At 31.3% G+C, this 20419-nt stretch overlaps 4 protein-coding genes across 6 annotated transcripts; 2 read left to right on the top strand and 2 right to left on the bottom strand.

Annotated features, from left to right (window-relative positions):
- Positions 1-1679: 1679 nt before the first annotated feature.
- LOC111624633 (glycine-rich protein-like) lies at positions 1680-7105 on the bottom strand. Of its 3 annotated transcripts, XM_023367537.1 has the most exons (3): positions 7017-7105; positions 6717-6927; positions 1680-1788 (listed from the first exon to the last, which is right to left on the bottom strand). In XM_023367537.1, the coding sequence occupies exons 1-3, from the start codon at positions 7026-7028 to the stop codon at positions 1697-1699; spliced, it is 315 nt and encodes a 104-aa protein (XP_023223305.1). In that variant the 5' UTR covers positions 7029-7105; the 3' UTR covers positions 1680-1696. The 3 variants fall into 3 exon arrangements, with proteins under 3 accessions (XP_023223305.1, XP_023223306.1, XP_023223304.1); XM_023367538.1 differs by lacking the exons at positions 6717-6927; positions 7017-7105 and adding an exon at positions 2068-2117 and having other exon boundaries at positions 1680-1978; XM_023367536.1 differs by lacking the exon at positions 1680-1788 and having other exon boundaries at positions 6554-6927.
- Positions 7106-8997: 1892 nt separating this feature from the next.
- LOC111624629 (glycine-rich protein-like) lies at positions 8998-9411 on the top strand. The gene is made up of 2 exons (XM_023367534.1): positions 8998-9009; positions 9103-9411. The coding sequence occupies exons 1-2, from the start codon at positions 8998-9000 to the stop codon at positions 9409-9411; spliced, it is 321 nt and encodes a 106-aa protein (XP_023223302.1).
- Positions 9412-10974: 1563 nt separating this feature from the next.
- LOC111624628 (glycine-rich protein-like) lies at positions 10975-11385 on the top strand. The gene is made up of 2 exons (XM_023367533.1): positions 10975-10986; positions 11077-11385. The coding sequence occupies exons 1-2, from the start codon at positions 10975-10977 to the stop codon at positions 11383-11385; spliced, it is 321 nt and encodes a 106-aa protein (XP_023223301.1).
- A 3458-nt stretch (positions 11386-14843) lies between these two features.
- On the bottom strand, positions 14844-15254 carry LOC111624591 (glycine-rich protein-like). Its single transcript, XM_023367484.1, has 2 exons — positions 15243-15254; positions 14844-15152 (listed from the first exon to the last, which is right to left on the bottom strand). The coding sequence occupies exons 1-2, from the start codon at positions 15252-15254 to the stop codon at positions 14844-14846; spliced, it is 321 nt and encodes a 106-aa protein (XP_023223252.1).
- Positions 15255-20419: the final 5165 nt, after the last annotated feature.

Here is a 20419-nt window from a genome sequence, read left to right as displayed (position 1 = left end):
CCCCCTATAACACTGTTGATTATTCCGTTTTATATGAATTCCATGTTGTACGAGTCACTTAGATTTTACAAATACGTGAGCCGTTCACAGCCTGGCACTCGTATTTGTAAAATCTAAGTGACTCGTACAACATGGAATTCATATAAAACGGAATTATCAACAGTGTTATAGGGGGTCGACTGTAATTTTAGTAATTGACCCACAGATGGTCAAGTGTTTCTATGAGCTAAAGTAAAATAGCAGAATGATGTCATATTCCACATAAAAACTTCTGTAGTGATGGATTTTATTTGAAACAAAACAATTCTATAAACAATTGTTATAGAAATGCTCACTAGGGCTGTAAAGAGCGCTGTAACACGGTTTTTAAGATATGACCTAATAAAGACAATAATAAATGAAATAGTTATTTCAAACAATAATTGTTAACTTTCCATGTCGGCTGCAGGAATGTATTCAACAGGAAAAGAATGTTTTCGAGTAGATACCAAGTTGATAATGTTCTTATAGAAATCTTGTGCCTAGTTTATATTTGGTTCTTTCAATGTTTAAACAATCATTTCTTCGTCCTGAATCCTTGACGTCAATTTCTGAAAGTGGCAAATATTCTAACTTTTGTAAATTCACTCTTGGCTCGCTTCCTGAAAAAACAATAGATTTTGATGGAGTGGACGAAAGAATGGAATATGGTACCCATATTTGCTCAATTCTACAAATATACGACAGAAAATATAACAACCCAAACACTCGCAAAACTCATAATTTAATTTTAAAAACTAGAAATAAATCATAAACATTGTCCTTAACACCAAGAAAAGAACAGGTGCCCTATAAAACGTCACTAACAGCTCCCTATAATTAAATAATTGTTATTTTTAGAAGCGATTTATCTGTATAAGAAGAAGTGTTTACTACAATAGCTTTTATATATATTTGATTAAAAAAATTCCTTTTGCATTTATTCCCAGGAAGTAGAAATCAATGGGGATATACGATAGGAAAGTTAGCGGGAAGGATATGGTACAGGGGGGTAGCGTGTTGACGGGTGATCTGAGTATTTGCTTTATAACTCGGGTCAGAATCATCGGATTTGGAAACTTTTTAAAGATATTGATAGAAAAGAAAATGGAGAATATTACATACTTAGAGACTATATGTGTTATAAGCATAGGTATTTTTCTATAATACGTCGAACTGAAAAGAGCCTTAGATTTAAGACTATCGTTACAGTAAGTTGGTAAAAAGGAAATTGATTTGTAAAATAACTAATTATGTTATCGAAATGATTATTTATTGAATCACAGATGAATCTTATAATCTTAATCTTCAATATCGTTACTTTTTGGCCCAGCAACGCCAGGTTCATTTGTTAGTTTAGATTTATAATATAATAATTTTTGATAGAGGGGAGCATTTTTTTAAAAATAGAGTTTAGTTAATTGAGTCGAATTTAAAAATGAAGCATTTTGATGAATAATTAAGCGCATTTTTACTGTTAGAATAGTAAGAAAACGATCGAAAATAACACCGCGATAGAAGAAATGCTTCGATCTTTTAAATAAAAAAATAAATAAATAAAGGCGATACTCAACAAAAACAGAAAAGAAACAAAACAAATCAACTTAATGAAGCAAAAAATAATAATTTTAATTTAACAAATATTAATTTACAACGTAATTTTCATCTATCTTCGGCTCTACCAAACTTTTCCATGTCCGAGTCCATATCCCAGCCCGAGTCCGTATCCACCATATCTCAGGCCGAGTCCGTAACCACCGTAACCCAGACCAAGTCCGTATCCGTAACCACCGTATCCGTAACCAGGGTGACGGATAGATGAGCTGTAGGCTACGGCACGTCCTACTGGGTATCCGTAGCCGTAACCACCGTATCCGTAGGGTGCTCCGTAACCGTAACCGGCGTAACCCAGATAACCAGCAAGAGAGGTGGCCACAAGGGCAAACAGGATAGCTGCGATCTGTAATCAAAAATTCCACGTTAGACCTCTATAATAAAGTATACAGTGAGGTATACATTGTATTAAGTATACAGTAAGATTGTACTCACCATAGACTTCATGTTGATGGTTACTGTGTTGTGTTGGTGTGATTCTGAATAATCGGGATCGGCACAACTCCTTTTATACTAAAATTCGAAGGTATTTTACTGGCATTAATTTAAAATATAACGAGTTTTACGAGGGAAGAGTAATAAAAAGTGTCAAGGTTCCGTTCGAGTTGAAACGAAAATTGTTTTATCTATGGATATGTCATGTAACTCTATCTGTAGTGTTCAGGTGTACATGACCTTTTATTTTTGTGACGTATCACGTTGTCAATGAACGACTGGTTTGTGTCGTTTATTTATAACAAAGTTTCTAAAATTAATGAAAGTCGATTTGCAATTATTTCGTTTGGAATTGAATTTAATGGATTCATACGAGTAGAGTAAGAGTATTTATTTCTAATAGATTGACGCCATTCGATTGTTTTACAACACATTTCTAATTAATTTAAAGGAAAATTTGATAGAAAAATGATTTCTTTGTCGTACAATTTTACATTTTATTGAACGCAGGATAATGTTCATTTAAAGAGAAAATTCCAACAGAAATTATAATAATTTTGATTAAAAAGACTCACGCTTATTAATTTTTTAGAACGTGAAAGAATTCGATTTTGATAAAGTTATTAGTTTACGTAATTTTATTTTAATAATTTGCATATAAACGAAACATTTGAAAGAAATCAATTTGGCAAACAATTATTTTAACATTCTGAAAGAGAGGTGAAATGTAGTTAGTCTATTCACAAATATAAGACACTACTTTTGTTAGAAAACTGAAAAAGGTATTTAAATATCAATTATAAAAATAATATTTTGCAGTTGTTATCCACAGAAAACTTTTATAACAACAAAGACCAAGTTTTAGTGTCCTTACATGGAAAGTAAATATCCTTACTTTCAAAGGTAAATGTTTCTCAAACGATACAATACTTTCGGTACAACAATATTAATTAGTTTTAGCAGTTTATCAAGTTTTTGACCAGTGTTTCGAAATATCTTAAGGTCACAGGATTGTATGCATTAACAACTCTTAAATAGGTATTTATAACAGAGGAAAATAATAGAAAAAAAAAATAATATTCTTTGTTAATTTATCTGAAAAGCGATAATAAACAGATGTTAAAAATATTCATTTTTATATTATATCATTTTATCAGGTCATTCTACAAGCTACAAAAGGTTACACCTGGCCTGAAGGTCGAAGTTTCTCCATTTATGGATTAGGAGTAACCTCGAGACATCGTTGGAAGTCGATATAAGAAAAAAAAAATTCTATTCTCGAAGCTTACTCACATATCATTAATATTGATAACAGGAGTTTCCGGTCATTCCTACTTAAGAAACAGGAGGGTGGAGCCCTTCTAGGGTTAAAATAGATTTTTTTTAATAGTAATAACGCCATTTATTCGCCTAGTGTTATAACCGTGGAAAATTTCTACTTAAAATTAAATGTTTTGCTTATTTTTTCTATATGAAATATATTATTTTTTATAATACAGTAGAACCTCGATTATCCGGACCTCTATTATCCTTGTTTTCGATTATCCGGATTGTTCAAAATAAACAAAAATTTTACGAATTTGCTGATTTGCACTTGGCGAATTACGACACTGTTTATGTGTACGTGATGGAATGCATAACTTTTTTTGTTTCAACAGCGTCTCACCCGGCACAGTGGTCGTAAACTCTTAAATATATTTTACGTAGTAATAAAAATATAACTTGACATACGTATTTTTAAATAATTTATATTCAAATTACATTATTTCTATGACCAAGGGCGGCGTAAGGCATGGACGACGTGGGCCACCGCCTATGCCTCGTGGTCCGAAGGGCCTCGCGCCTCGAAGGTTTATGCATTATGTACTTAAAAGCCACGAATACGACGAAAAAATTTTACTCGTCATAAAACGATAAATAGCTTGTCAAATTTTTATTCATAAAAATGCAGTTTCAACTGCTTTTTATTTTATAAAATCCGTCTTCTTGCGCCACCAGAGGGCCTTTTAAACAATAGGTAGTCTGTTAGCGTTGGTCAGTAGTAGTCCAAATTCAATACGAACGTTTGTTTCTTAAATGTTTGATTACGATTTAAATACAGTATTTACTTTTAATATTACCGATATGTCATCGAAAAGAAAACGTGTTGTATTATCATTAAAAGACAAATTAAAGTATTTGTTTCGATTATCCGAATTTTCCCATGTCCGGACTACCTTATTCTTCAATTAGTCCGGATAATCGAGATTCTACTGTATTATTTTTTTCTCTCTATTTTATCCTTCATCCACGTTTTCTTCTTCTTCCCTCTGCTTCCTAATCAGTGATCAAGTTCGGTATTTGATATTAATATATATATGGACCTATATATAGGCCTATATATAAGTGATTAATTATAAAATTAATATTAAATCCACGTTTTAAAAGTTAATTTATTTACTTATTACGGATTCAAAATTGTAACTGTGAGTCATATAACCTTGAATTATTAACTACTGTATATTAATTATAATCAATTAGAGCTTTAAAATAACGGTATTTTATGTATAACTTTAATAATATCCGTGTTTTTGAATACATTTTATAGTGTAAAGTTAAAAATCCGACTTCCCGATAAAAGACATCTTCGTGGGTCATATTTTGACCAATAGCCGTACTTTTCCTCTGTTACATATAACAGTCGAAGAAGTAAAATGCTTTTAAAATTTTTTTATAATATTTATAATATATAATAATGTATGGCATTAAAGTACAGTTCATATGTAACATTTTTAAGTATATGTTTAATGTATTTAAATTAAGAGTTTATGGTAAATTACAATGTAGAGAAGCCATCCACAGCTACGATTCGAACCGTATCCTGGAGATTTAATTCCATTAAAGATAGAGATTTTAAAGGAATTCAATTTCAGGATATTCCTGTATATTTTCCTATAAAGATAAGGTTTAGATCCTGTCTAAACCTAAAAAAATACTTCAATTTGGATTCGAAGTTTTGTCATGAATGAAGTTTAATTAAATCAAATTATTAATTAATACAAAAATTTATTTAATTAATATAAATTATTATACAAAATTATATAGTTGAACCGCTAAGAACTTTGTTTTTAACAAAAATGCATGCAAAATAGGCTTAATCTTCAAACAACGAACATCACTTAACAAATGCTCTTGTTTATGTTCTTATCTGTGGCCGTTATTCACAAGTTTACTGTATTTAGACTAATTCTTATTTGTTTCGCATTATAATTTACTTAATAAAATTTTAAATATTGTCTAAAATTTAATTATCTATGAGTCATGTACAGTACAAGTGATATGAATTCAAAGGTGTATCTTGGATTTTGGCACCCGGGAACCATAGAGAATTTTGTACGTAAATATCCAATTGATAAGTAAACTTATAGGGGAGATCGGGGCAAGATCGGCATGTTAAGCTTTACTTAAATTTTGTGTAATAAATACTGCTGTAAACTGAAAAAAAAGCTTTGCATATTGTCTATTGGAATGTTACCTTACTATAGAACTGGTTAAAATCAGTTTGGAAATAAAAATAATTAAAATAATTACAACTTTACAAGAAGAGAGAAATTGACGAAGTTGCCCCGGGTATAGGGGCAAGATCGGCAACTTCTCTCTTTTTGTAAAGTTGTAATTATTTTAATTATTTTTATTAAAGTTGCCCCTGGTATAGGGGCAACAGTAATGGGGCAAGATAGGCACGTATATAAAATTATGTTATTAACAATGTATAAGTTGGAATTCACTATTAAAACAAAGAAATACAAATCCAACACCCATTTAATATTATTACAACGAAATGCAAGTTCAAAGACATATATACATGAATAACAAATGCAAACATGTTTTCATTTATCATCTGTTTGATTTTTATCCTTTGCTTCTAATGTGGCTTTATGTTGCCGATCTTACCCCGCTAGTCATGATTTCGAAACATTAAGTACAACCCTGAGAACAGAATGCCAAGCCACGATCTGGCCACGTGAATAAGTTGAAGTTACATCCTTCTAACAGGAAAAGTAACTTTCGTTATCATGGAATTATAACAAAACCTGCCAATTCAATATAAATGGAAAAAAAATATTATATGGAATTCAACGAAAATTAAAATTTGCTTGATAATTCAACTACGCTTGTTGGAGAACAACAAAAACACTACACTCAACAAGCCACCAATAAAACTCAACTGCCTAACCTATAACCAAAGTTTCCTTTTAATTTGTTTTTTAAAAAAAGCGCTTGACAAACTTGCCCCGCATGCCGAAGTTGCCCCGATCTCCCCTACAGTTAAAATTATATAAAATATATAATTTATCACTGCATGAAATGCATTAAAACATCGTATATAGGCCTACAATTAACTATGATCTAACGTTCAGCATACATAAATCTGTTCAATCAATACGAACGTACCGAGAACACGGGTAACTCCATTAACATAATTAAAAACGAAAGAACAATTAAATAAAGCAGGAAAAAAACAATTTTAATTTAACAAATATTAATTTACAACGTAATTTTCATCTATCTTCGGCTCTACCAAACTTTTCCATGTCCGAGTCCATATCCCAGCCCGAGTCCGTATCCACCATATCTCAGGCCGAGTCCGTATCCACCGTAACCCAGACCAAGTCCATATCCGTAACCACCGTATCCCAGACCGTATCCGTAACCAGGGTGACGGATAGATGAGCTGTAGGCTACGGCACGTCCTACTGGGTATCCGTAGCCGTAACCGCCGTAACCACCGTATCCGTAGGGTGCTCCGTAACCGTAACCGGCGTAACCCAGATAACCGGCAAGGGAGGTGGCCACAAGGGCAAACAGGATAGCTGCGATCTGTAATTAAAAATTCCACGTTAGACCTCTATAATAAAGTATACAGCGAGGTATACATTGTGTTATGTATACAATAAGACTGTACTCACCATAGACTTCATGTTGATGGTTGCTGTGTTGTGTTGGTTTAATTCTGATTAATCGGGATCGGCACAACTCCTTTTATACTAAAATTCGAAAGTATTTACTTGAAGCAATTAAATATATAACAAGTTTTACGTGGGAAAAAGTAATAAAAAGTGTCAAGGTTCTGTTCGAGTTGAAACGAAAATTGTTTTATCTATGGACATGTCTTGTAACTCTATCTCTACTGTTAAAGGTGTACATGACCCCTATTTTTGTGACGTATCATGTTTTGAATAAACGACTGGTTTGTGTCCTTTTTTATAATAAGATTTTCTAAAATTAAAGAAAGTCGATTTAGAATTATTTCATTTGAAATGAATTTTTAATTAATTTCTTATAGTTGCTGCATTCTAGAGTCACCAATTCGATATTTTCAATAAATTAATTTTAAAATATATTGTGTATTTGTTTCCTAATTGCATACGTGCTGATTATTTTAAGTTATTTTCTGAGCTAAACAATGTTTTCTGCATCATTTACAGTGCCATTATCACTCTACAGATTCCATGAATCATTTACAAATAATTTAATTTAAAATAAATGATAATTATTTCAATCATTTTATAGTTTTATAAACTATAAAATACATTATAAATGTATAAAATTAATTTTTTTTTAATTATAAAGATTGAAATTTAATTAAATAATATTTTACTTGAAAACAAATACTTTATGTATTATGACTTTCACGTGTTAATTTCTTTTAATTAACTGAAAAATATTGTTTAACTACTTATGAAAATTAAAATTAAATTATAATTAATTAATTATATACTTATTTGCAATTAAATTCTAAAATTTATTTAGAAAAAATTAAATAATTTTTCTTATAATTCTACTCAGAAAACAAAAATAAGTACAGTCGAACCTTCAATAAAGGCCATCACCCAATCATTTTTATTATAAAAAGTTAATGCCCAGACGTAAGAGCTAAGATTCTATAGCGTACAGTAGTAAAACGAAATTTTACAGCGCCAAATTTCCCACTTGCGGCTGAATTTTAAAGTTTTTTGGCATTAAAGATGGCAACGCAACATATGAACGCTAAAGGGATGCCTTCCGGAAGGACTTTGTATGGTAAACTGGGCCCTACTTTAGTGTTAAAGACGGAAAAAACACACAAAATTCCACCTGGCCAGCTGTTGGTGAGATGCGAACCCTTGAACAAAAAATCAAAGGTGAAGAGTAATAACTGTTGTTGTAGAAATAACATTAGTGTTTCTCACCAACCGATAAAGTTATTTCTGAGATTATTAAGCAGATATTTTCATAATAAAGTTAGAAAAAAGCCTTTTTTATATATACGCACACCTTCACCTACACTAACATCCATACAGACAGAAACCTCCAATGTTTATATTTCTCGACGTTTCAAGTACCCCTGAGTCAGAAAATGTAAAAATCTGGGGGTGTGGGGGGTCTTTTTTTGACCAATGCCTTACTTTCCCTCTGTTATGTATAACAGTTTGAAATGATACACCTAATTTTTCTGAAAAATTATTTGTTTACATGAGATAATAATTGTATTTAAAATTGTTTAACACAAAGAAATACAATAGTGATGATGAGAGTGATACTAAAGATGATAATTCCTTATAAAGGAAAAATGAACACTTTATTATTATTTTCTATAGAAATTGCGGATAAATCGTGGAATGGCAGCGTTATTATAAAAGACTTCATATTCCTCACTCGTTTAGACTTTCCTAAAATCCTTAACTAATAACGAATTTATAAATTTATTTTAAAACATTATAATATTAATAACAACTTTTAAGTTATTTTGAGTCAACCTTGACATTTTTATCCAAAAAACTTTCCAAATAAACTCGTTATACATTAATCGACTACAACCCAACGACCTTCGACGATCGTATAAAAGTGCCGTTTTCTGTACGTTACGACCAGTATCTGCTGAACACAGAAACCAATAAATCCTAAACAATGAAGGCTATGGTAAGTAACACTTCTCATATATATATATATCTTAATTTAATATATAGATTAATTAATACACGGTATATAATAATGTGACTTTCCTACTTCTAGATCGCTGCTGTCCTCTTCGCCCTCGTGGCTACCTCCCTGGCCGGTTATCTGGGTTACGGAGGTTACGGATACGGTGGTTACGGTGGTTACGGTTACGGTGGTTACGGATACCCAGTAGGACGTGCCGTAGCCTACAGTTCATCCATCCGTCACCCAGGTTACGGATACGGACTCGGATATGGATATGGTGGATATGGTCTCGGATATGGTGGATATGGTCTCGGATACGGCGGATACGGACTCGGATATGGTCTTGGATACCGTGGTTACGGACTCGGTCACGGATACGGTTATGGCAAATACTGGTAAATTCTGCTAAGTATTGTATATAAAGGATGCTGAAAGTACCGTCAGNGCTGATTATTTTAAGTTATTTTCTGAGCTAAACAATGTTTTCTGCATCATTTACAGTGCCATTATCACTCTACAGATTCCATGAATCATTTACAAATAATTTAATTTAAAATAAATGATAATTATTTCAATCATTTTATAGTTTTATAAACTATAAAATACATTATAAATGTATAAAATTAATTTTTTTTTAATTATAAAGATTGAAATTTAATTAAATAATATTTTACTTGAAAACAAATACTTTATGTATTATGACTTTCACGTGTTAATTTCTTTTAATTAACTGAAAAATATTGTTTAACTACTTATGAAAATTAAAATTAAATTATAATTAATTAATTATATACTTATTTGCAATTAAATTCTAAAATTTATTTAGAAAAAATTAAATAATTTTTCTTATAATTCTACTCAGAAAACAAAAATAAGTACAGTCGAACCTTCAATAAAGGCCATCACCCAATCATTTTTATTATAAAAAGTTAATGCCCAGACGTAAGAGCTAAGATTCTATAGCGTACAGTAGTAAAACGAAATTTTACAGCGCCAAATTTCCCACTTGCGGCTGAATTTTAAAGTTTTTTGGCATTAAAGATGGCAACGCAACATATGAACGCTAAAGGGATGCCTTCCGGAAGGACTTTGTATGGTAAACTGGGCCCTACTTTAGTGTTAAAGACGGAAAAAACACACAAAATTCCACCTGGCCAGCTGTTGGTGAGATGCGAACCCTTGAACAAAAAATCAAAGGTGAAGAGTAATAACTGTTGTTGTAGAAATAACATTAGTGTTTCTCACCAACCGATAAAGTTATTTCTGAGATTATTAAGCAGATATTTTCATAATAAAGTTAGAAAAAAGCCTTTTTTATATATACGCACACCTTCACCTACACTAACATCCATACAGACAGAAACCTCCAATGTTTATATTTCTCGACGTTTCAAGTACCCCTGAGTCAGAAAATGTAAAAATCTGGGGGTGTGGGGGGTCTTTTTTGACCAATGCCTTACTTTCCCTCTGTTATGTATAACAGTTTGAAATGATACACCTAATTTTTCTGAAAAATTATTTGTTTACATGAGATAATAATTGTATTTAAAATTGTTTAACACAAAGAAATACAATAGTGATGATGAGAGTGATACTAAAGATGATAATTCCTTATAAAGGAAAAATGAACACTTTATTATTATTTTCTATAGAAATTGCGGATAAATCGTGGAATGGCAGCGTTATTATAAAAGACTTCATATTCCTCACTCGTTTAGACTTTCCTAAAATCCTTAACTAATAACGAATTTATAAATTTATTTTAAAACATTATAATATTAATAACAACTTTTAAGTTATTTTGAGTCAACCTTGACATTTTTATCCAAAAAACTTTCCAAATAAACTCGTTATACATTAATCGACTACAACCCAACGACCTTCGACGATCGTATAAAAGTGCCGTTTTCTGTACGTTACGACCAGTATCTGCTGAACACAGAAACCAATAAATCCTAAACAATGAAGGCTATGGTAAGTAACACTTCTTATATATATATATATATCTTAATATATAGATTAATTAATACACGGTATATAATAATGTGACTTTCCTACTTCTAGATCGCTGCTGTCCTCTTCGCCCTCGTGGCTACCTCCCTGGCCGGTTATCTGGGTTACGGAGGTTACGGATACGGTGGTTACGGTGGTTACGGTTACGGTGGTTACGGATACCCAGTAGGACGTGCCGTAGCCTACAGTTCATCCATCCGTCACCCAGGTTACGGATACGGACTCGGATATGGATATGGTGGATATGGTCTCGGATATGGTGGATATGGTCTCGGATACGGCGGATACGGACTCGGATATGGTCTTGGATACCGTGGTTACGGACTCGGTCACGGATACGGTTATGGCAAATACTGGTAAATTCTGCTAAGTATTGTATATAAAGGATGCTGAAAGTACCGTCGGATACGATGTAAATTTTGTACAAAAATAAATATTTTTCTAGAGATATGTATGTTTTCACTGATTGTTCTACTTATTTATGCACTTTTTTTAATGGGTAATAATTTAAAAAATGGCTTGATTTGGCTGGTTTGATAAATTATGCAACGGAACACATAGCAGGCAACCAATTGCCAAATACGAAAAATTGCAGGCATATCTTCTGTCACATGAAAAGGGTTGCCTGTAATGTGTAGACAGGATGCCCCTTAAAACGTTCTTTAGGGTAGGACTTTTTAAGGAAAGTTTTCCCTATTTAGGTGTTATACACGTGAAGAACATCCATAAAACATCATGTCTTTGGCTCAGGTGCGAACCCGTGGCCGACTACTACCATTGAATAATTTTATTCAACGCTGGTAGTTCACTGAGAAATTAATGCGTTTACTAATAAAATCTGTTTTTGTTTTTCCAATAATGTGTTCAATAAAATATTTACAAAATTTTTTTACGAAAATACAGAAAAATTATGTTTATGCCACTGGTGGTTTTTGATTGCACTAGTATGGACTTCGAAAATTCCCTTTATGACTTACTAGCAGATGAGTCCAGCTTTGTTCGTGCAAAAAGTAACGATAGCGAAGATTAAGATTATTAGATTATAGCCGAAATCACCCGTTTTTACCGGGTACAAGAATTAGGTCCCCCCTCTTCCGAGCCTAATTAGAGAATTTTTAGATGGTCTAGAAATATGCATCTAAAATACTACAATAGAAGAATAGTTCTTCAGGATAATCGTTAACTCTCTCTCTCTCTCTCTCTCTCTGTGTGTGTGTGTGTGTGTGTTTTAAAAGATGAGAATTATAGTTTCATACTATGAAATTGGATTTTAATCATGGCATGATAAATTAAATTGGGTTCCAAGGAAGGGTTCGTGAAATCAACTTCATCCTGAAATCCTTTCGTAGAGTTTCAGAATGAAGTTTTATGAAGTGGATCCTACGAAAAGGGTGAAGTGGCTTCTATGAAGTGAGAAAAGTGAATGGTTTCAGGATGAGTGAGATCTTATAAAGCCGTAGGAAGAAAACTATAAAACTTTGAAGAAAGTGTTTCGGGATGAATGAAATCTTTCTGAAACCTTTTAGGGTTTCAGGCATTACAAATGTGAAACCGTATCTTTCTCTGAATGCTGTAAAATACATATAAACAAGAATAAAATAAATAAAAATACAACCTTTCATCGCTTATCTAAAGAAACTTTAATTTAGTTCACTTTCTAATCGTGTTCATTCATTACACAAAGGACAAAGCTTGATGGCCTCTGCAAGTGACAAACGACCTTGATTAGTTTCTCTTTCAAAGCGAAAAATATATAATTTAAAATTACAAAATATAAATAGATTTAAATTGATTTTGTCAGTGGAAACAATTAATGTTTTACAGAGAATCGAAAAAAATGACATTGAAATTTAAGTATGCATGTCACCAGTGAACGTACTTTAATTATAATTATCAAAGTTGTTGACCTACAAAGTAGAGTTTCTTTCTCATTCTCTGGAGTAATTTGATCGAAATTAATATCTTTATTTATATTTAAACTGAATGTTATTGTTATTGTTACTTTTCTTAGAAGATAAGAATAATCCTTTGGAATTAAAAGTTGATGGATCTCAAATGTCAGTGATTGTTCTTCGTTTGAAGCCATATACAAAATATCAATTTCAAGTTGTTGCCGTCAATGAAGTAGGAAGTAGCAAACCGTCGAAAACTGTTGAAGCTATTACCACTGAAGAAGGTGATAATTAGTTTTTAGTTATTTTTAGCTCTAAAGTTAGTTTGATTATTTTTGCAAGCTTGATTTTATAAGTATAAAATAAATGTTAGGCTTTATAGAGTGAAAAAATTAATTATTAATACATTTAATAATATCTAACATGATTACTTTTATTTTTGCAGAACCTGCATCTCCTGCTTTTGATCTTCAAGTAAGTGATAAATCGACAGCTTCAGCTGTTTTAAGTTGGAAGGTAATTNTACATTTTCAAAATTATTTATTTTAAGTAAAGAATAATGCATATTATTTTAAAATTCTTATTGAAATAAGCAAACAAAGTATAGATATTCTCACCCTTATAGGAAAGTTCTTTTTGATGTAAAAAAATCCTCCTATGGATATCCCTATGGGAGTTTTGCCAAATCTTTTCATAAAATTCAACATCCCTACAAAGTAGAGTTTCTTTCTCATTCTCTGGAGTAATTTGATCGAAATTAATATCTTTATTTATATTTAAACAATCATAAAAATTATAATATAAACTTTGATTGTATCAAAAATTATTATTTATTTATATACGGGAATAAGTGTAATTTCTTATTTGTAATTGGCATGGGCCCAACTTAACTTTTCTTATACACTTATTTTTTATTTTAATTAAGGAAAGTATTCATATTTTTCATGTTGTTGAGATAAAAAGTAATCTTAACTTGTTGTTAAGAAAAGTAATATTAATGTATAGGGATAGGAACCATTAAGGGCTTGTAAAATATTCTTTGGGAACCACTAAGGACCTAAGTAAACTAAAGAATACTTAAGGGCCCTTAGGAGAAAGTGGAAAAATTTTTAACTACCCTTCTCAACTGCCCTGTCTGTACAAAAGTTAATCATAGAAAGGCTGCTTCGAGATTAATATGTGAAGTCTCGAACAATAGAAACTTTTTATACCTTTTATATCGTGAGTTTTATATTTAATGCAAATAGGTCAAAAATACTTTATATTTGATCTAAAAGGAGCAAGTTTAAAATTTTTTCTTCTTATATGCCACTTTAGTCACGCATACCAAACGCAAACCTCATTTGTTCCAGACCTTATACAATATCAAACATTGTCACTTTAATGTCGGATCCTATGTACAAGTCTGTGAAAGTTTACTTAAAACACATTTTTTTAGTGAACGTAGCAGTGTTTGAGTTAGTAAAATTATTCAATAATAGTAGTCGGTCACAGGTTCGACATGAACCAACGGGCTAAGTTTTCCTAGTGTACTGTACTGTACTTCACGTGTGTAACACCTAAATAGGAGACAACTTCTTAAAGAAAGTCCTATCCTAAAGGACTTTCTAAGAGGCATCTTTACAGGCGACTCTTTGTCAGATGCAAAGTGATGACCCTTTGCATCTGACAAAGGATGACCTGCAATGTGTATAAAGATGCCCCGTAGAAAGTTTGCATCTGAAAAAAAGTTGTCTGCTATGTGTTGCGTGGCATTATCCATCAAACCGGGAGATTTTCTTAGTTAATACTCAGGAAAAATATATAAATAAGTAGAACAATCAGTAAAAACACACATATCTCTAGAAAAATGTTTATTTTTGTACAAAATTTACATCGTGTCTGACGGTACTTTCAGCATCCTTTATATACAATACTTAGCAGAATTTACCAGTATTTGCCATAACCGTATCCGTGACCGAGTCCGTAACCACGGTATCCAAGACCATATCCGAGTCCGTATCCGCCGTATCCGAGACCATATCCACCATATCCGAGACCATATCCACCATATCCATATCCGAGTCCGTATCCATAACCTGGGTGACGGATGGATGAACTGTAGGCTACGGCACGTCCTACTGGGTATCCGTAACCACCGTAACCGTAACCACCGTAACCACCGTATCCGTAACCTCCGTAACCCAGATAACCGGCCAGGGAGGTAGCCACGAGGGCGAAGAGGACAGCAGCGATCTAGAAGTAGGAAAGTCACATTATTATATACCGTGTATTAATTAATCTATATATTAAGATATATATATATATATAAGAAGTGTTACTTACCATAGCCTTCATTGTTTAGGATTTATTGGTTTCTGTGTTCAGCAGATACTGGTCGTAACGTACAGAAAACGGCACTTTTATACGATCGTCGAAGGTCGTTGGGTTGTAGTCGATTAATGTATAACGAGTTTATTTGGAAAGTTTTTTGGATAAAAATGTCAAGGTTTACTCAAAATAACGTTAGAGCTTTTCTATCGCTGCTATAATCAGTATTAAAATCCATTCACAAAGGGACGTACGACCTCGCTTTTGCGAACATTACGGGGCGTTCAATGTTGACCGGTATATAAAAATAATTTCGGAATTTTTAGGCAATTTTTTTATATTAAATTCTAAAATAACTGTTTTATTTATGTTTTAAAAGGTGTTTTAGTGAGGAAAAAAATTCTGAACGAAACTTTGATAAAATGTAATGTCCACACTCCACGAAACACAGGGTATGGCGATTAAGTCAATGCCTCTAATATAGAAACCTCACCTCACACACATCACTAGCCCCCGAGATTTTTACATTTTCAAACTCAGGGGACCTCAAAACGTGGAGAAATGCAAACAATTTGGGTGTTTTCTTATGTTTATGAATGTTACAATTTAATGCGTGTGGGTAGAGAGAGTTGACTTTGTTTATTCACTTTGAAGCTTAATAACTTCTGTGTTTTTTGTCGAAAATTTATGAAATTTTGCATGAAGATGTTCTTATCTTGTATATTAATGCTAGTAAATTTTGGTAACGAAAGGTCAAGTGGTTGGGAAGATAGACGGGATCATGTATGGTATCTCTAATACTAACGGCCTTAATAAAGTCTAGCACATTTAAAATTTTTTAAAATATAAAACTCATCTCTACCCTTAAAATTAAATTTTTTGCCATTTTATAATAATTAATATTATAAAAACTTTTAAAAATAAAATCTCATAACAGATGGCTCCGCAAACAATTTTTAACTGTTGCAGGGAAAGTCATACAACTCGTTGTTAGATCTTTTATATTCTAATCAATTCAAATGTCCGGGAAAATGTCCGGATTTTAATTAAAAGTAAAATTCTTTCAAGAAATGTTATAAATTAAGGTATAAAAGCATTTAATTTTCGGATTTTATTCGGTAAAATATACCTGAAAATCTACTTAATTTCTCTAACATATAGAAATTCAATCCGTTTCTAATTTAGGCAGGTTTCCGTTTTATTAAAGTTCCGTTTCAGACAGGTTTTACTGTAAATAGTTTTCTTTATAAATTCATTTATTTTAAATTAATATTAAAATAATTATTCGGGTGTTTTTTTGAAGGAAATATTAGAGAAAATTAGCAAAAAAAAATGAGAGTTTTATAACGATTTTTATTAATTAAATCGAAAAAGGTTTATTTGTAACACTAATTTATGTTTAATTCTTATTTTTCTTAAAATATTTAATAAAATTTACTAACGAATAATTAAAATAATTAAAAATTAATTTAATGAAATTTTAAATCCAAATTTGAAATGCAATTCGTGCTGAAGTTATGACTTATTTAATTCATTTGTATTAAGAATTTTTATATTATTTACTGCCCTTTTATCACATTACATCCATAAAATTGTAATTAAATTGTAAATTGTAATTAACTCGCTCGTTTCGGGACTTAAAAATATCAATTTTGATGCCTTTTTCTCATATGCTAATTGTATTTTCTATGATTTCATTATAAAGGGACTGGAATTTTTCGGGTTTTCTTCACCAGTTAAATAGGGACAGCTTACCATAAAAGACTTTCTCGGAGGCATTCCCTTTTTGGTAGATTGCCATATACAAATAAAACCAAACTAAACCCTCCTACAGTACAGTGGTAACAATAGCGTGCCTACAGTAACGTGCAGCATACAGCATGCAAAATGTACAGTACATTAATGCCTGAAACGTTCAGACAGCGTATAACTTATCGAAAACATTCGATAATTTGGCACTATTCTACTGTATTTATAAACTTTTGTGCTCCTGTATTTGGCAACAAACCGATGTGCCTCAAACGATATAACAATTAATAATTTTACTAAGTCTAAACAAATTTATCCACTATTTATTTAAGCATAATTATGTTTAATATTAAATGAATTAACAATGAAAAAAAAAACAGTGTATACAATCAGTATTAAAATACAAGGTAACCTCGATACCTCCGTATAACGTCAAGAAACACGTGTATGCCCCGATTCAATCAATACCTTTAAAATTCAAACTAAAGCATACACCTCATTTATTATATACAATATTCGTTATTTTGAGGTGCCTCACTTTAACGCTGTATTCGATTTTGCGCCATTTTAAAAAGCCACGGGTATTCTAAATCGAATTAAAAGTTAAATTTATAATTGAACGGCTTACAACTTGGTTTTTTTTAGTAAATCAAGTCTAGTTTTGATATCCGTCAGTACGTCCGTCCTTGAAAGGTTGATACCGACTGTAACAGACGTTATAGAAATGTAAATTTAATTAAATTCTTATCAATTAAATCTATAAAATACCTATAAATTATAATGATTAATTTAAATAAATAAATTCTATACTAAAAATGCTAATTAAATTCTATGTTTTAAGAATAAATTATACAAAAAGTGGCCCAAAAATAAGTTATCCGTTTTGCCGTTCATATTCACAACACGGTTAACTTACTTTTGGGCTACCATGTAGTTAAACCTTATACATTCATTATAAATAATTCGAAAATTTTGATGATTAACTTTTAAATACATAAGCTTAATAAGTATATTAATGTACGGTGTGGTCGTAATTTACGTACTGTACCCGTGTTTAATGCAGTCTAAGTGTAGTTAAATTCGGTATGGTAACATTTCCAAAATAGAAATTAGTGTAAAAACTCGCCACTAGGGCATTTTTGGCGCTGCAAGAAATAAATGTTTTACTTGTAATAGACACTTTTGCTATACTGTAGGGTTTGTAGGATGTAGGTTTAATTATTTATGCGATAAGGTGAAGCAAATTAGCAATGAAGATGCTTTCCAAGAGGACCTTCTATGGAAAAATGGTTCCCCTATTCAGTTGGTAAACATGTAAAGAGAACTTGGTAAACTCCACGTGTCCTGCTTGTTGATCAGGCACGAACCCGCGACCTACAATCAGTGTTCGGTATTTTTATCCACTGCTCCAATGTGGTTACCATTCTGACGTAATTGATTCTCTTTGACTCTTCTCACGTGCAGTGTGATACATACTGCCCTTCAAGGCTATCAGATTTGCCACCTGTTTTCTACAATCCGCACTTTATAACTTCTCCCACAATCAAAAACCCCACTGTTCAATATTTAAAGCGCCAAAAATGCCATAACGGTGACTTTTAGTACTATTTTTTTAAAGGAATAATCAATTATAATTGTGTTTAAACTACTAAATATCTATCTAAAAAGCGTTAAATAGGGGTACTTTAACATGATACAGATATACGAATCATCCTCTTTAACTATTCTTAATATTTCTAAATACAAAGTTATTAAATTAATTTAAATCACGTCTACTGATTAAAATTTATTTTAATTACAATTATTACAGGGGGAAAAAATTAAATTTATTAAAACAACGAGTCCATACGAGGGTCTAGTGTAAGGCTCATAGTTCTATAAAGAAGTAATTGTATTTCTTCTTCATAGGACTATGAGCCTTATAAAGGTGTAATTAATTAATTTAACATTAGGAATTAATCATTTATTCGATTAAATTAATACGTAAAAAATTAATTTATTATTATTTAAGTTTAATTATTTATTGTAATTTCAAATATTACCCATAATATAATAATATCCATATAAAAATATATAGATAAATAAATGTTAAAGGGTGCTCTTTTAGTGCCATCTAGTGACACAATTTAAAACTTTATTTACCGTAAATTATATTTTATATTTAATTTTTCTTCTGGAATTTCTTTCTATGGAAGAAACTGTGTTAATCTTTTCTAATTTATACAAAGAATACATTGTAATGTAATAATATGTTTTATTTTTTAAGGACACTTGCAATCTTATGAACAGTATACAAAAACGTGCCTCAAATCTCATATTTATTATTGATTACACTTAGTAAAATCTAATTTGCATAATATCAATAACTAAATATCAATTACTGAATGGTAACACCTAAATAAGATAGATTTCTTCGGGTAACAGCTAAATAAAAGACATTTTCCCATAGATAGATAAGGTAGAAAAACACAAACAATGAAATAACTTGAATAAATACAAGATGTATTCAACATTAAAAATATTTCAAATTTTATAATAGACCATAAATGATAGCATTTTTACCTTAATTACGAGTTATTTACTAAAAATTTCGCTGCAGTACTTTCTGTACATATACACTGAATTGTCTATATCAGTTAACCAAGCTAATACTACATTAATTTCAATTTGTTTGGAAACGTGTTTCGCTAAATAAACTGGTAGGAAATATAATAAATATCAGCAAAAATATTCCTAAATGTTTGATCAACTGTCAATGTTCTTTACATGCAAAAACGTGTTCTTAACGTTTTTTTTAGGTTTTTATATCGCTCTTAATACACTCTAATCACACACTGCATCGCTTCCAGATTTGAGCAAGAGCTTGTGTAGCATAATTAGCATATAGCAGCGTATGTACAGGGATACAATAGCATGCATGTAGCAGAATGAACACAATATACTGCTTATACAATATATTGCATGCCTATATGCAGTATATTGTATAAGCAATACATCTTTACGTTCAATATCCCTATACCACATGACTTTTCGAAATCGGTTTGATTCCAAAAGTATATGCACCACAAGAGATCAAAACTTCAAAGATATATCAGAGTGCATTTTGTAATCGCCGTTATTTACAAGTTTCTCTTCAAGTGTCTATTCTCGATTGACATTGAAATCTCTTTGCTATTTCTTAATTATTTGTCAATGTAAATTTCAGTTTATATTCACGAGTATTTTAACCACGTCGTAAAGAAACGTCCATCTCTTCTTCGTGTAACGAGTGTCTTTAAATTATATTTTTCAATTATGTGTTTTCTGCTCTTCGTGACCACCGCAATTTACATTTACTATCACTGTTCTTTAATTAAGAGTTTTCTACCGTTCTAAGTATAAATTCCCGAGCAATATAGAACAATAGATTATGAAAAATCTGCAAGTGTTTAAATACATTATTT

Source organism: Centruroides sculpturatus, unplaced genomic scaffold (genome assembly GCF_000671375.1).
Source record: "Centruroides sculpturatus isolate CEXI.00-Female unplaced genomic scaffold, Cexi_2.0 scaffold56, whole genome shotgun sequence".
NCBI classification, from domain to species: Eukaryota; Metazoa; Arthropoda; class Arachnida; order Scorpiones; family Buthidae; genus Centruroides; species Centruroides sculpturatus.
The sequence above is the reverse complement of the archived record's forward strand: the minus strand, read 5'-3'. Positions and strand labels throughout refer to the sequence as shown.